Genomic DNA, 16,390 nt, shown 5'->3' on the forward strand with positions numbered 1-16,390 from the left:
CAGTGCAATATACGTATTACAAGTTTATCCGAATTGGATGTAAATATATGTAATGAAAAGTCCATAGTAGAGCCCAAAAATCTTTTTAAAAATGGAAAAACGATACTTCAGGTGATATATCCCTTCACCCACATAAACACACTGTGTTCACCCCAATCCAATGACCTCTGTGTTACCAGCAGGTCATAAGCGCTAGTCCCTTAAAGGGAATTGGGGTATATGTAGCAGTGGTGGTCTAACGAACCTAGCTCATTTCAAGCCTCTCACATAACAGGTCCCTGTATAGCCAAACGGATGATAACTCCTGTCTTGCTCAGGAGGATGTTACAAAAGAGAACAGGGACTCCTGGACATCTACTCAACAATAAACACATGTGAAGAAATAATAGATCTAAGCTCTTTCTGCTTACTCAAAATTTGCACATTTAATAAAGTAAAACACTCACAAACAGATCCTCTTGGTTAGCAGCATAAATCATAAATGTAACAGAACGCCGATCTCATGCCGGCAGGACAGGATAGCAGCAGGTGACGTCATAAGATGTGGCTCCTCCTCCCGTACGCGTTACGTCCTATGGGACTTTGTCAGCGGGGTGGAACCACATTGTCACCTTCATATACCAAGCAAGTACTAACCACGGACCTCGTTGCGGCCAATACAACCTTCAGTGGTGACATATAGGTATAGAAACAGACTTCTATATCCACAATGCCCTCTCAGAAGTAATTGCTCTTCGAAAGTGGATTACATATCACAGTCCCATATCCTTACTGATAGATTTCTACAGAAGGGATATCAGAAAGAAATTTTGCAGGAAGAAATAGAGAAAGTGAAGAATCTGGATAGGAGTGTTTTGGTTTCGGGCCCCAAAAAAGAAAGAGAGAGAAGGCATGAATTTAAAACTGTCTTAGATTACAATATTCAGTTTAAGAAGGTTGAAAGGATCATTTCTAAACGCTGGGGCATTTTGCTAAGGGATGGAGTTTTGGGTTCTGCATTGCCAGCCCGCCCTCAGTTTATATACAGACGGGTCCCTACCTTGAGGGATAAGATCACTCCAGGGGTTGTAGATCCCCCTATTCAGACGGAAAATATGTTATTTTCCTTTTTTATCAGGATTTTATGCCTGTGGGAGGTGTTCTGCTTGCAAACATTCGAAATGTAACATTAAAAAAGTAAAGAATTCTCTGCTTCCGTTACAAGTAGAAATTATATTAAGGGAGTGGTCTATATGTTAAAGTGCAACTGTGGCCTCCAATATGTGGTTAAGACCTTCAGGGCACTGCATATACGTATAGGGGAATATGTTAAGAACATTAAAAAAGGTCTCAAAACCCAGAGTGTTTCCAAACATTTTAGGTATCATAATAATAGGGACCCCAGAGGATTGAGGTTCTGGGGAATAGAGAGAGTTAATAGACACTGGAGAGGGGTTAACTTTATCAGGCAACTCAGCCAAAGGGAGTACTTCTGGATCTATGAGACTGGGGTGCTCATAACCTTAGGATTAAATGTAGAGTTTGACCTAAACTGTTTTATATCCCAAAGATGATCTGGATTTTATATATTTTTTATGTTTTTTAGTTCTTAGCATTTTTATCATCATTAGTGAACTTTATCATTTGTGTCGGATTCTTTATTTTTTTTTTGTGGGCATTGTTTGGAACATGTGGAGGATAGCTGCGGCTGCATATGAACCTGTATAGATTTTATACAGTGTAAGGGATATATAAATATATATATATATATATATGTATATATATATATATACACACACACACATAGACGTTCGCAGAACTTTCTTCGGGGGGGGGGGGGGGCATCACTCTAAGGTCACCCATCCTCTGCCCCTTTTTGACAATGTCATGAAGGCGACATCAGTCACCGCGCAAGCATTTCTTTTAAAAGGGGAAACGGCAGAATTTATTTTTAAAGCGTTTGTTTAACTAAAAAAAAAATAAATTGATCCTGTTCCCTTAACGCATTTTATACAGCACAGTGTTTGTGCTGTGTAATTTAGCCCCTTCTATCACCTAAAATACCTGGCTGATCCTGCCTGGCTATCCCCCCCCCCCACCCGTAAACTGACCTGCTGAGCACTGACACTGTGGTCAGTCTACATGTCTCTGTTACCTGCAACCCTCCTGTCCTCCTCTGTCATCTCTCCCCCCTCCCTCCCTCCCTGCCTGTCTGTTCCTGTGTCAGTGCCCCCCCCCCTCCCCCTCCTGCTGCTGTAGTATAATTTAAAGTTTCATATCCTGTCTACAGTCGGTTTAATAACTCTGTGTGCCCCTGTGTATGTGTTTTATAAAAATAAGGCTTTTTTTACCAGTTTTCAGAGCGCCAATCGCCGCTCACGTGACCCGCCACCTTTCTCCTCCTCCCCTCCCTACTGACATCAGTGGGGAATCCTCAGCCCTGCCCGCTACAGGCAGATGGGGGAGAGGAGAGAGCCAGCGGGTCACATGAGCGGTGATCAGTGATCTGAAAACTAGTAAAGAACGGCTTATTTTTTTAAAACACAGACACAAGGACATGGGCACACAGGATTATTAAACAGACCGGACAGCATGGTATAAAGTGGTTTAACAACCATTTTAAAGGGGAAGTTGAGATTCCAGGGGGGACTTGCCCCCCTTGTGGACGTCCATGCACACACACACATTTTTCTCTTTTGGGCTGGTACCTAGGGGTCCTTTCAGCTAGTTTTATAGCGAGGATGGATTTGTTGTTAGTTTTGATATTACTATTAGAGGGCATTGTGGGTACAGAAGTCTGTTTCTATACCTATATGTCACGACTAGAGGTCATATTGGCCGCAGCGAGGACCGTGGTTACCATGGTTGCTTGCTTGGTATATGAGGGAGACTATTTGGCTTCACCCCGCTGACGAAGGCATACCCTAGGACGTAACGCGTACGGGAAGAGGAGCCACATCTTATGATGTTCCCCAATGGTATCCTGTCCCGCTGACATGAAATCGGCATTCTATTACATTGATTTATGCCGCTAACCAAGAGGATCTGTTTGTGAGTGTTTTACTTTATTAAATGTGCATATTTTGAATAAGAGAGCACTTAGATCTCATATTTCTTCACATGTGCTTATTATTGAGTGGATGTCCAGGAGTCCCTGTTATCTTTTGTAACATCCCCCTGAGCAAGACAGGAGCTATCATCCGTGTGGCTATACAGGATCTGTTATGTGAGAGACTGAGGTTCGTTAGAGCACCACTGCTACATATACCCCTAATCCCTTAATGGGACTAGCGCTTATGACCTGCTGGTAACACCGAGGTCATTGGATTGAGGTGAGCGCGGTGTGTTTCTGTGGGCGAAGGGATATATCACCTGAAGTTTTTCCATTTTTCTTTCACTGACCGTGTGGAACTCGCTTTCTCATTAATAGACTTTTGGGCTGTACTATGGACTTTTAATTACAAATATTTACATCCTTTTTGGACAAATTTGGAATAAGCACATTCACTTGCCTGGATTCAACCTCAACATTACATATATATATATATATATATATATATATATATATATATATACTGTATATACACATACATATACACATATACATACAATCCTTTATATAAACAATCCTATACCCACAGTTGATCCAAAGGACGGCAACCCCCTCCCCAATAAACCAGGATACAATTTGCTCCAGCAGGGGAAAAAAATAATTCTTGATCCCCTAAGAGGTAAACGGATATTCCCTGGAACAACTTTACCTATAAATATTAGTATCCAGTTATATTATGTGTATCTAGGAAAGAATCCAGACCTTTCCTAAAACAATCTACTGAGATGGCCAGAACCAGCTCTTGAGGGAGTCTATTCTATATTTTCACAGCTCTTACTGTGAAGAAGCCTTTCTGTATTTGGAGATGATATCTCTTTTCCTCCAGATGTAAAGTGTGCCCCCTTTGCCAGGTTCACAAAGCTGACAGGTGGGATGTGGAAGGCAAATGTAAATGAATAGATCAGAAGGAACTGAGCCAAATGTATAGCAAATGTATAGCAAATGGGCAGTAAATGTTGTCTTTGGCAAAATGCATTTCTCAGAAGGAAATCTTTGGGCTTGGCTTGTTCACAGTACCAGCATTAATCATGAAAAAATAAGAAATCAAGGCACTACCAAGTTCATATACTGTAGAATTGTTGATTGTTGTATGAATACAAAAACAATTAGATGTATTAGTTTCCTCTTGAACTTAGCTCCTAAATGTGTTTTTTCTCTTATGTCCAACAGATCAGGAAAATCAATTATATCATTATCCCTCCCTGAATGTGTGTGGTAGAGCCCAGGTTGATTGATATGTTGTGATCTTGAATAGGGTGTGCTAAAAGAGTAACTATTTTGTCATATGCTTTAATTACCTTAATAAAGCACCTTTTTGTGAAAAAAAAAAAAAAAAGTAAGTCCACTTCTGCTGAGAAAAAAACTTTCCCCCCTGGGTGATCTATGTTTATTGCGAGGATTTTAACAAACGTTGCTGCAGATTCTTACATTTTGTTATTCTGAAAAAATCCCAGTGTGTTTCTCTATGTCCATGTGGAAAAGTGAATCTAATAGGAGTGGTTTCAGAATTATAAATCAACTGCAGGGCACTAATGAGTAAAGCTGCTGGGCCTGCATTCTTTTAGATGTTTTCCTATTGGGAGTATCTGACTAAAAATGAAAATTTCATTGCAGGTGATGCCTAAAATCTGTTATATAACTTATTGCAGACTTCTGGGAAAATCGGTGAGCCAATCACACAAGCAGGAAACTATGTTTCTGGGGGGCACCTCCAGGTAGCCATATTGCACTGCATTTTCAGAAAATTAAAGCGGCTGCAGATTGAAAAGGAAAGGTAATTTTTTAATAACATTCCATTACAATAGGACTTGTGTCGCAATTGTATAAACTATATTATTTTTCTATAGTTGCTATTTTTTTCCCCATGAAAGTGGAGTTACCCTTTAGTGTTGAAATGTGTATGTGTAACTGCCGGTTCACACTGTTCCGACTTGTCAGGCGACTTGGTCGCCTGACAAGTAGCGGTCCATGCTGTGCAATGGTTCCCGTTCTAATAGGAGCGACTCAAGTCGCTCCGACTTAGAAAAAGGTTCCTGCACCTTTTTTTTTTGCAAAGTCGGAGCGACTTGCATTGACTTCCATTATGTGAAGTCGTTGCAAGCCGCGCCGAAGTCGCGGTGCATAGGGCGACGGCATAAGTCGCCCAAAGTCGTGTCGGATCAGTGTAAACCGAGCCTCAGAGTGTTGAGTTACATAGTTAGTCGTGTTGAAACAAGACACAAGTCCATCTAGTTCAACCATTAAAAAAAAAAAAACATACAAAAAGAAAACCTCCATATACACAATCCTAAACCCACAGTTGATCCAGAGGAAGGCAAAACAAAACTCCTAATAAAGAATAATCCAATTTGCTCCAGCAGGGGAAAAAAAAATCCTTTCTGATCCCCCAAAAGGCAATTAGATATTTCCTGGATCAACTAACCCTAATGTTATTACTTGTAATGTACAAGCATCACATGGTCTCAACACATTATAACGACTTTTTTTTGTAAAAGTTTAAGTTTTACAAAAGAAAAAGAACATAGTACATGAAAAGAACTTTTATGAAACAAAGCTGGAAGCTCCAACTGAACTCCTAAACCTGCTCAATGTTTGATCCTGTCTATTTTAGATTTAAAGCCCAACTCCAAGAAAGTGTTTTTAGTTTTAAATAGGTGAAGACGGGTTAGAGTTGTCTTGTCGTGTTTTTATTGTTTACTATTTTTCTGTTGGGGATATTTTTCTACCAATTTTTTGTACCACAGCAGGACCTCTGATGTCAATAAACAAGCGTATAAAATATCCTAACCCTTTAGCCCCCGTTCACACTGGGGCGACCTGTCAGGCGACCTGGTCGCCTGACAGGTTGCCGTAGGTCACCTTGCATTGAGAAGCTATGGACCCGTTCTAATAGGAGCGACACAAGTCGCTCCGACTTAGAAAAAGGGTCCGGAGCTTCTTTGGGGCGACCCGGAGCGACCTGCATAGACTTCAACGTTATGAAGTCCGTGCCGGCCGCTCCGAGGTCGCGGCGCGAGCAGCGAGCCGCGACCTCGGAGGTCGCCCCGGGAAGTAGCGTCGCCCCAGTGTGAACGGGGCCTTACTGCTTAAACTTTCAATAAAGAACATGTTTTGACTAAGGTTGGACTTTAAACTACCATAGATATCTGAAGCTAGTAAGATCTGACAACAAAAAAATAAAGCTTTCTTACAAAAAGATATTTCCCTAAACCTCTATGCTTGGATCACCTAAATCGACATAATTATGTCTATGGACAAGGAGGAGTACATCCCTGTAGATCCCTTGAGATCATCTTGTGGGAAAACATTAGCGATTAGCTGGTCTTATCTAACATAACTAATTCATTCTTCTGCTAAGACAGCCATCCAGGGAGTGTCTGGAGATGTCACAAAGTTTTTATAGATAAAGATAATTTCCTTATCCCTCCGGGCACTTTTATTCCAGCATTTTATGGAAGGCCTATCATTTCAGCAGCCATTCTTTACCTGAATCTACTACCACAACAGACACTGAAGTATGGTTGTAAAAGATGACAAGTAGGTGCCGTAAAATTTTGCAAAAAACAATGTGTCTACATTGGAAAATTAATTTTAAACTACCCATTTAGTTAAAAAAAAAAAAAAACTTTATTATATTTGATTTATTAAATGACTAAAAAGACAAATAATGAGACTTTGGAAATTTCACTGCTAGATTCTTACCGTGAGCAGGAGGCAGCGGTGTTCTGTCACTGCACCCAAGCAGCCAATGAAGCCAACCACCATTATCACAGACCCTGTCACCATGAAGAGGCTGGCAGCAGATAGCGAGGGGAAAGAAATGGAGAGGGTAGCAAACTTCCCCTGAGTAACTGCCAGCCAAACCCCAACTCCAAGAATGCCACATCCTCCAAGCTGGAAAAGAAAGCACAGAATAAGGTGAAACGTTCTACTATAGAATCAATGTATTCAATCCTAGAATTCTTTATTTTTCAACAGGTCCAGTAAGACTTTGTTCTAGTTGGCCAGTCACACCAGTGATTCATATTTTTTCAGTCCAATAGAAATGGACAGGTCAGCTGTCCCAAGAGTTGTTAATGCAAAATATGTGATAGTTAAATAATTCAAGGAGTGTGGTGGTCTACTTTACCTACTACCTTTGTGAGTACTACAATCATAACCCATCCATCCATAGTTATTGGGTGATTCCTACTAACACACGAGTTTTTGAAGTAGTCACTACCTCTAGAGCATTTGTCATAATGTAAAATACTGTAAATTAAAGAATAACTAAAGTCAAAATGTTTTCTCTAGTTTTGAAATGAGTGGAGAAGGATTAGAATGCCTGTCGATTTTTTATTGTTGTCTGTGGCCCCATTAGTGAGTTTCGCCCTCTCTATTTGGGGTTGAATCACGAAAGATTACTGCATGCGATAAGGGTATCATGTTACTAATTTGAATAAATTATCGCATGTGATTAACTAAGTCCAATTCACAAAAAAACTAAATAACGATTATGCAGTATTTACCGGGGGAAAAAAATGTGCCGGTAAATACTGCATATAAAGCTCTTAAGTCCAATTCACAAACAGACTAGAGCTTTAAAAAGCATGCGATAGAAGGGGCTGGATTTAGAGAGCAGTGGACGTGTTAGAGAAGATCTCCCGACATCCTGCTATTGAACCGTGGATCTCCTGCAATATAGACACCGGGTCACATCGGCTGTTCTGTCACACCTGAATTAGTGGCTCCAGTAATGCCTTCCAAGAGCTGCTCCAGTGCTCTGACACCCAGTAAGCAGCCTCCGCCGGCCCCTGCCACAAGGCCGGACGCCATTTTGGCTGCCAAACTGCAGGCTCTGCTAGCAGACTTGGAAATGGAAGGCACGAATTCCAGACGCTGCTGCTGCTGCAGCTGCTCCTTCTCAATCAGACAACACAGCCACAAAACTTTCAGCCAAAGAACACAGCAAGACATCCTTGTTGGTCAGGATGGATTGGCTCACAGAGGAGTGCAATCTTATCAGAAATGATCTTGACAAAATCAGAGGCTGCTTAACTGAAACAGAACCACGCATCTCTACTACTGAGGATGTCACCACACAGCATTCAGGCATCATAGAAGACCTCCAGCGCACGGTGAAAGTCCTAGTTGCCAAATCTTATGATGCTGAAAATCACCTTTGCCAAAATAATGTTTTATTTTGTTTTTAAATAACGTCTCCTTGCCCTTAGACCCTGATGTCTCTCTCTGTGCAATTTGTTACCCCCTTTTTTATTTTTTGTCCTGCCATTGGAGCTCTCTAGTTCAGAAACTCCATGAAAATGTGTGGGATGACCCTCCCACCACAGCAGTGGTTGTTTTGAGTCCCCTTTTTTTCCTTTTCTTGTTTTCTACTTTGTCTCTTCTCAGCAGATGGAATCGACAACAAAAGAGGAGTCCCTCTTTTAGCCTCGATCTCCACAAAAGAATAAAAAGACATTGATATTGTTTTGGGTATACAACTGAATTAGCCAGTTGAGTTGGGATTTTGCTAGTCAGTAAGGAAGTTCCTATGTCTGTTTTAGTTTGTGACAATTTACCTGCTCCGACATTTCATATTACCTGGTTATTTCCTACTTATTTGATATACTATGACTTCATATGTTTGCAAAAACTCCCCCACTGCCTCTGTGCTCCCTTGAGACCAATGGATACTGGTTTGGGAGGGTGGACATCAGATATTATTCTCCAACATTATTCTTTACACCTAGTCATTAATGGTATGATGCAACTTAAACTGACCTCATTGAACATACGGAGCCTCAATAATAAATTTAAACGATCACTATTATTTAGAAACACACCTCACAGGAAATAAGGTTTTGGCTCTGCGCAGATCCTGGGTCAAACATGCATTTCATGCTACATACTCCTCCTATACCAGGGGTGTAACAATCTTAGTCAATAAGTTCCTTCTGTGTAAAGTTAAAAGAGTCATTACAGATCCTGGAGGGCGTTATGTTATACTACTTTTGGACATACATAATGTCCTATGGACCTTTGTTAATGTATACCTGCCTCTGCCTGTTGACCACTCATTATTGTACACAATTTATGAGAAATTGGCTCCTTAAAGTAAACATATCGTGTTTAGAGGGGACTTCAATTCTATTTTTGATCCAATTCTAGACACCTCCAACCCGCAAAGATCTGCTGACCAGGATCTGCTGCAATGGGCACAAACTTTTGCTCTTACAGAACTTTGGAGATGGAAACATGCCAAAACCAAATCTTTTTCCCACCTATTTGCCTCTCACAGATCGAGCTCTCGCATTGATCTAGCATTTAGTAGTTCCCCAGTATTACTAAAGATATCTGAAGCTTCCTATCTTCCAGCAGGTTTGTCCGACCATTCGCCTGTGGAAAATGTTTTCGAATTAGTGAAAAGAGAGATCTGGGGATGTGAATGTTAGCCCCTAGCTGGGTGCAAAATTAGAAAATGAATGAGCTCATTTCTCCCCAAGTTGACTCATACTGGTCCATTAATATTGACTCTGCCCCCAAATAGTGGTGTGGGATGCATTTAAGGTAAAGGTAAGGTAAAAGGTACGGGGGGGGGGGAATATATCACAGCGATTAAGGCCACAAGGAATGACTATGCCACCCAGACAGTACACTTGGAGAAGTGTGAAACTGCAACCGCCTTAGCCTTTGTTGCTAATCTACTTCAGAGGCCTACCTCACTTTGGTTAAGGCCAGAAGGGATATCAAACTCCATTATACAAATCTCACCCAAAATGCAATGCTATCAGAACTCAGGTGGGCAGAATTTTTGAATCTGGCAATAAAAATGACCGACTTCTGGCTAATTTGGTGGCAGAACCCCATTTCCAGACTGTAGTATCGGAGCTTCAATTGGCTACAGCTTCTAATTAATTGGATATACTTGCTGAGCTTCAGTGCCTTTCTCTTCCCACTCTGGTGCCTGAAGAGAATATTACTCTAGAGACTCCAATCTCATTACTTGAAATTGAAAAGGTGATATCCTCCTTCCCCACTGCCAAAACCCTGGACCCAGATGGCCTTCCCGGAGTTCCCGGAGACTGGTACAAAATGTACGGTAAACAATTGGCTCCCAGCCTTTGAGACCTTTTTGCAGCCTGTTTTGATAACGCCTCCCCCCCGCTCCAATGTACCAAGCTCATATAGTTTTAATTCCAAAACCAGGGAAGAACCCATTATTCTGCTCCTCCTATAGACCAATATCTCTCCTGAACTATGACCTCAAGATACTAACTAATGTTCTTGCCACCAGATAAATTAAGGTCTTGCCGGTTTTAGTGGATATAGATCAAACTGGCTTTATGCCGGAAAAGTCAACAGACATTAATGTGAGAAGAGTGCTTACGTACTTTCAACTCCCGTCATTAGATTCATGGAGTAGGGGTTTGGCGGCATTAGACATCAAGAAAGTCTTTGACTCTGTGGTGTTACATGCTAGTGGTGTTGAAGGCTCTTGGTCCTGTCTTCCATAAATGGATTAGTATACTCTATAAATTCCCAGTGGCTCAGACTAAATTGGGGGCATGCTTTCAGAGACCTTCCGAGTTGATAGGGGGATGCGACAGGGATGCCCCTTATCCCCAGCCCTATCTGCTCTAATAATGGAGCCTCTGGCCACTGCCATACAACAATCTATGGAAATTTGTGTTACTAAAGTGGGATTAATAACCGAAAAACTGGCACTATATGCCGATGATCTTATTCTCTTTCTCCATAACCCTGGCCCCTGGCTTCGTGCAGCACTAAATGTTTTTTCCCTGTTCTCGGCCCTGTCGGGGCTGAAATTCAACTAGGAAAAAATCTCAAATCCTCCTTATTGACTCTCAGGCTAGACAGGCTGCAGATCTTTTCCTTCCCTTGACCGGTATCTGGGAATCAATATTACAACGAATGTGTCTGACTTTAGTAAGTTGAATCTTTATCCTCAGTTAACTACAATTAAAACCAGAGTGAAGGCCTGGGATTATTTGCCATTATCACTTATTGGGAGAATAAATCTTCTAAAAATGAAAATACTTCCAGTATTGCTATATGTTAGACATCATTCACTGACCTGGATCCCAAAAGCCTTTTTTGAATCCATAATTACTCCCTTTTTGTGGAAGTCCGGCACTCCCAAATTCAACAAAACAATTCTTCAAAGGCCATGGATGCAGGGTGGTCTAGCGTGCCCAGATTTCCCCCCCCCCCCCCAAGTCCATCCTAGGCCCTTCAGGTCTGGTATAGAATTTAGATGGAACCCCATGCCAAGTTTTTATAAAAAACCTGCGTGGGCCCCCCCCCCCAAAATTTGTACCAGACCCTTATACGGGCAAGTAGCCCAGCAGGCCAGGAAAGAGGGGGTGCGAGCAAGTGCCCCCCCCCTGAACCATACCAAGCCACATGCCCTCAACATGGGGGGGCTCTGCCTAGTATATGCCAAGGCAAACATTTCAGCCAATCAATGCTATCACGTTCAAATCCTATTCTCAATCAGTGGATAAAACTACACAATAATTTCACTAACAAACTGAAAATCCTACAATGAAAGTGGAACCACCACATAACGGTCGTGGTGTATGTGCAAGAAATGGAACACAATCACAAAAATCGAACCACCAGTGTCTCTGAGACCTTAGAAACCAAAAATCTATTTAAAATTCCAGCATCTCACCAATTGAAATAATTATTCCAGGGTGACTCTTTAATACTCCAAAGACCAACAGCAATCATAAAAAATGATATTCAGCGAAATGTATGCAGTGAGCTGGAAGGTATTGCTGTGAATTTCATGCTCGGGTGAACACACAGTAAACTTAATAAACACCTCTGCAGCTTCTAGCAGAATGAACCGTAATTCTAATCAGACTTATAGCGCCATTTCCAATATTTTATAATGACTACATGGTGATTATTTCAAGGAAAAAAGTCATTACTAAGAGTGTTTTCTGCAATCTTTCTTTCCTCGCTCGAAAACTAAGAGAAACACATTTTATCTTAGGATTGAATACTTAAAATCTGTTTCTTTTTATCTAAAAAGCAATACTTAAAAAACCTGAGCTTACAGCTTTTATATCAAATAAACAATTTAAATCTTGAATCCACTCCTTTACATTAACTTAGAACGTAGGACAGATAAAGATCTCTTGTCTAATAAAAAGCAATATATTGTGATAAAATGTTAAGCAAATTAAATCACTTAAAGACCAACTTGAGGAAATCTGAATACTCTACTTGCAGTGAGGCTGCACTTGCACTGGAAAGGTTAACTGTTTAGTCTAGAGGAGTGTAAAAATGGAAAATTGTATCAAATACTTACCATAATTTTCCTTTCCCGATGCTAATACATGGCAGCATACATATGATATAGCTCCGCCCCTATATCCACCCACAGGACCTGTCCAAATCTATATAAGTCCTAGCTAGTATAATGACCTAGCGCAACCTCCCCCATTCACCATATAAAGCACTAAGATCAAAGTGAGGGTTCGTATTCTTCCATGTATTGGCATCAGGAAAGGAAAATTACGGTAAGTATTTGATACAATTTTCCATTTTCCTGATGTCAACATGGCAGCATACATATGATAAATAATGAGCTTCTGAGAGAGAGGGTTGGTTTAATGCTGCAAACGTAGTCTTTATTTGACAATAGACAAAGAAGCTTGATTAGTTTTCCTCCCAAACTCTACTGTAGTGAGAGCTGCTGGATCCACCCTGTAGTGTCTTAAGAACGTATGATGTGATGACCAGCTAGCCGCTCTGCAGACTGACTCTAGAGACACTCCTGCACGTACTGCCCAAGAAGAAGACATCGCCCTGGTTGAGTGAGCACTAACCACCTGTGGGGGATCCTTCCCGGCCACTCTATATGCTCGATGAATCGTTTTAACTATCCAGGCTGAGATGATTCTGGCCGAAGCTTCCTTGCCCTTAAATTTGCTGGTAGGTAGGATGAAAAGTCTGTCAGAGCTTCTGAAAGCAGAAGTAACCTGGAGATAGGATTTGAGGACTTTTGGAATCTCCAGTTCATGCAGGTCAGCATCTGATTCTGCTGGGAAGGCTGGAATCACCCATTCACTGGAGAGGTGAAATATTGCAGCCGCTATTGGGACAAAATGATCTACTGGTCTCAGCACAACCCTGTCTGGGAAGAACATGGCAGCCCGCAATGTTTGGAGTTCCAACACTGTTCCCTGAAGTTATGGCTATTAGAAAGGCCGTTCTAGGATGTCCCATAGTGAACCATCTCCTGTAGGAGCACAAGGAGGGTTTGCCAGAAAATTGAGGACTATTGCCAGGTCCCACTAAAGGAATCTATTTCTCTTGGGAGTGCGTAGTCTGAGCACCTTTCTCATGAAGTGCTCCACCAGCAGGCTTGCTGCCCATTTTCTTTGGGTAAAAGCCAAGATGGCTAAAACCTCCACTTTAACTGAGGCTGAGCCACAAATCCAATCTGGATTGCAGGAAAAACAGGACTTGAGACACATTTGGGTCACTGGGGTCAAACTGATGTTTGGCTGCAAAGCTTGTGAACCTATCCCATATTCTGGAGTATATGGAATTGGTTGACTCCTTTCTAGAACTCTTGTAACCCCTGCCTATAAATCTCCAGGCCGCTAAGGCCAGTCATGATGGATGTGGATGCAGGATTTCTCCCTGCGACAGAAGATGAGGAGTCACTGGCAGAGTGATTGGAGGGCACATGCTGAGAACAATTGCCAGCGAGAACCATGGTCTGCGAGACCAGTAGGGCAATATTGCAAGGACTGTCAGATTCTCTGCCAACAATCTCTTCAGAAATTTCAAGATGAGAGAAGTTGGAGGGAAGGCATAGGCCAGTTGCGCAACCCAAGGATGGGTCAAGGTGTCCGTCCCCTCTGACAATGGATGTGGATAGTGTGATAGAAACTTCGTCACTTTGTAGTTGGTTGATGAAGCAAAAAGATCCAGTTGCAGATGCCCCCACTAGTGGATAATCTGCTTGAATATTCCATGGTGAAAGAACCATTCGTTGGGTTCCTTGAATTGTCTGGATAGGCGATCTGCCTCCAGATTCTGACGGCCTGGGAGATACATGGCACTCAAATCTCTGAGATGTTGTTGTGCCAATGACATGATTGGCCCCACCTCTCCCAAAAGGGATTGGCTGTGAGTCCTGCCTTGACACTGCTGCCGTGTTGTTCAGATGGAGCAGAACTAGCTGACCCTGTACGTAAGGCAGCAAGGAGGCTAACGCCATGAAAACTGCTTGAAGTTCCAGAATATTGGAAACTAGGCCCTGAGTTGAAAATTCCCATCTGCCCTGGATCTTGTGGTGTTCGCAGGTGGCAATCCCCCCACCCCCATCCCGCTACGCTGGCATCTGTGGTAACAATGATCCATGGCTGTGGCCCTAATGGACAAACCACCAAAGACTCTAGTGCATCCATGTGTTGATCCTGATTAGCTGGGCTAGATGTATCTTCTTCCACTGCATCAGGAAGTCTTGATCATCGGGATACATGAAGTCATCGTCCCAAGAAGACTCATACACTGGGATGCTGACATTACTGGCACTGCCAAGGCTTGCTGGAATTTCTTCTTGATCTTGGGGAGCTTCTGAAGAGGCAACAAAACTGTAGCTCCAGCTGGCTGTTTTGATAATTGACTATCCAGCGAATGTAAGATGGACAGCAGGAGCTCCCTTTGCCTCTGCAAGAGGTCTTGGTCTTCGGCCATGAGGATGATATTGTCTAAGAAATGATGGACTCTGAGCCCTTTCTCCCTCAGTGGGGCCAACAGCGCAATCAGAACCTTGGTCAAGGTTGGAGGGGAAGTGCATAGCCCGAAAAGGAAGGCAGACAAATTAGTGATGTCTGTCCCCCAACGCAAATCTGAGGAACCTCTGATATGACAGATGGATCGGGACATGCAGGTAGGCATCCTGCAAGTCCACTGAAATCATCCAGTCCCCCCGGTTGAATTACTTGGATCATGGTATGGAGAGTCTCCATTTTGAATCTCTCTATCCAGATAAATCGATTCAATTTCTTGAGGTCCATTACTAGTCTAAAGTCCTCTGCCTTTTCTGAACTAGAAAGAGTGGCGAGTAGAAGCTTGTAAACCTTTGACAGGCCGGAACTACTATCATTGCCCCTTGACCCAGCAAGATGTTGATGTACTCCTGAAGAGCAGCTAACTTCTGGGTCGACTGGGTTGTCTTGGTGGGGGTAAAGGAGTCGCTTGAACAGCCAATAATGGCCTTGTGCCACTGTGGATTGAGCCAACCGATCTTGGCAGTGATCTTGACAGAACTGGGCAAAGCTGAGCAGTCTGGCTCTGACCGCCTCCCTCTAGGCTGGCCTGGTGGAAAAAAAAACCATTTGGGTACCTGAGGGAGCCGCCGGGGCCTTAGCTCTCTGTGACCTTAAGAATTGTGTACCCCTCCAATTCCTTCTGAAGTCCTTGGATGGGCAAAAAACCTCTGAAATCTCAGTACCTGTCTGGCACCCCTCTGGTTGGTTGCCCTCTTTGGCGTCTGGACGGTCGATCTTGGGGTAGCAGATTTGATCTTCCACCTGTAACCCTGGAGATGGCCATCTCCAGTTTTTGGCCAAACAGTGCCTTCCCATCAAAAGGCAGTTTGCAGCAAATCTGCTTTGAGGATGGGTCAGCCGCCCAGGGTTTTAGCCACAAAGCTCTTTTGGCTGTCACTGAGCTAAGCATTGCTCTGGAGGACCATCGAATGATGTCTATAGCTGCCTCCGCTACGAAGTCCGCCGAGAGTTTCATCTCATCAAGAGTGCTAATAATTTGCTCTTTAGGCAGCTGGTTTTTTATCGGACATTCCAAATTTTGCATCCGCTTGCTATGGGACGTTAAAGCCACAGCGAGTTTACAGGTCCCACCTGCTGCGAGGTAGGACTTTCTTAAGTCTGTATCAATGCATCTATCTAGGACATCTTGAAAGGAAGAAGAGTCTTCCATCGGAAGTGTCACATTCTTGGCCAGTCTAGCGACTGCCGCATCCACCATTGGTGGGTTAAATAAAAGTGCCGCATATTCTTCCTTGAGCAGATATAGCTTCTGTAACCTATTCGTTGACGAGGATTTTTTCTCTCCCTCCTCCCTTTCCTCCTGAAACAGGCCTCTTATTTCTGTCATAAGAGGAAAAGTAGCTACCTGTTTCTTTAGGTGGGAATAATAAGTTTTACCTTTCTTTGGAGGAGGTTCTGGATCCTCCAATTCCAGTGCAGCTTTTACTGCTTTAATGAATGGTGGCACCATAGCAAATGCAAAACCTGAACCCTCAAG

At 42.6% G+C, this 16,390-nt stretch overlaps 1 protein-coding gene across 3 annotated transcripts in view; it reads right to left on the reverse strand.

Annotated features, from left to right (window-relative positions):
- Positions 1–16,390, reverse strand: part of LOC309568012 (tetraspanin-4-like) — a 202,304-nt gene that overhangs the window by 39,938 nt on the left and 145,976 nt on the right. For all 3 annotated transcript variants that reach the window (XM_082273579.1, XM_082273580.1, XM_082273578.1), the window contains one exon: positions 6,794–6,985. In XM_082273579.1, coding sequence (XP_082129705.1) covers positions 6,794–6,985 — 192 coding nt within the window. The remainder of the gene's footprint in view (positions 1–6,793; positions 6,986–16,390) is intronic.

Source organism: Pelophylax lessonae (assembly GCF_965119305.1).
Source record: "Pelophylax lessonae genome assembly, chromosome: 12".
NCBI classification, from domain to species: domain Eukaryota; kingdom Metazoa; phylum Chordata; class Amphibia; order Anura; family Ranidae; genus Pelophylax; species Pelophylax lessonae.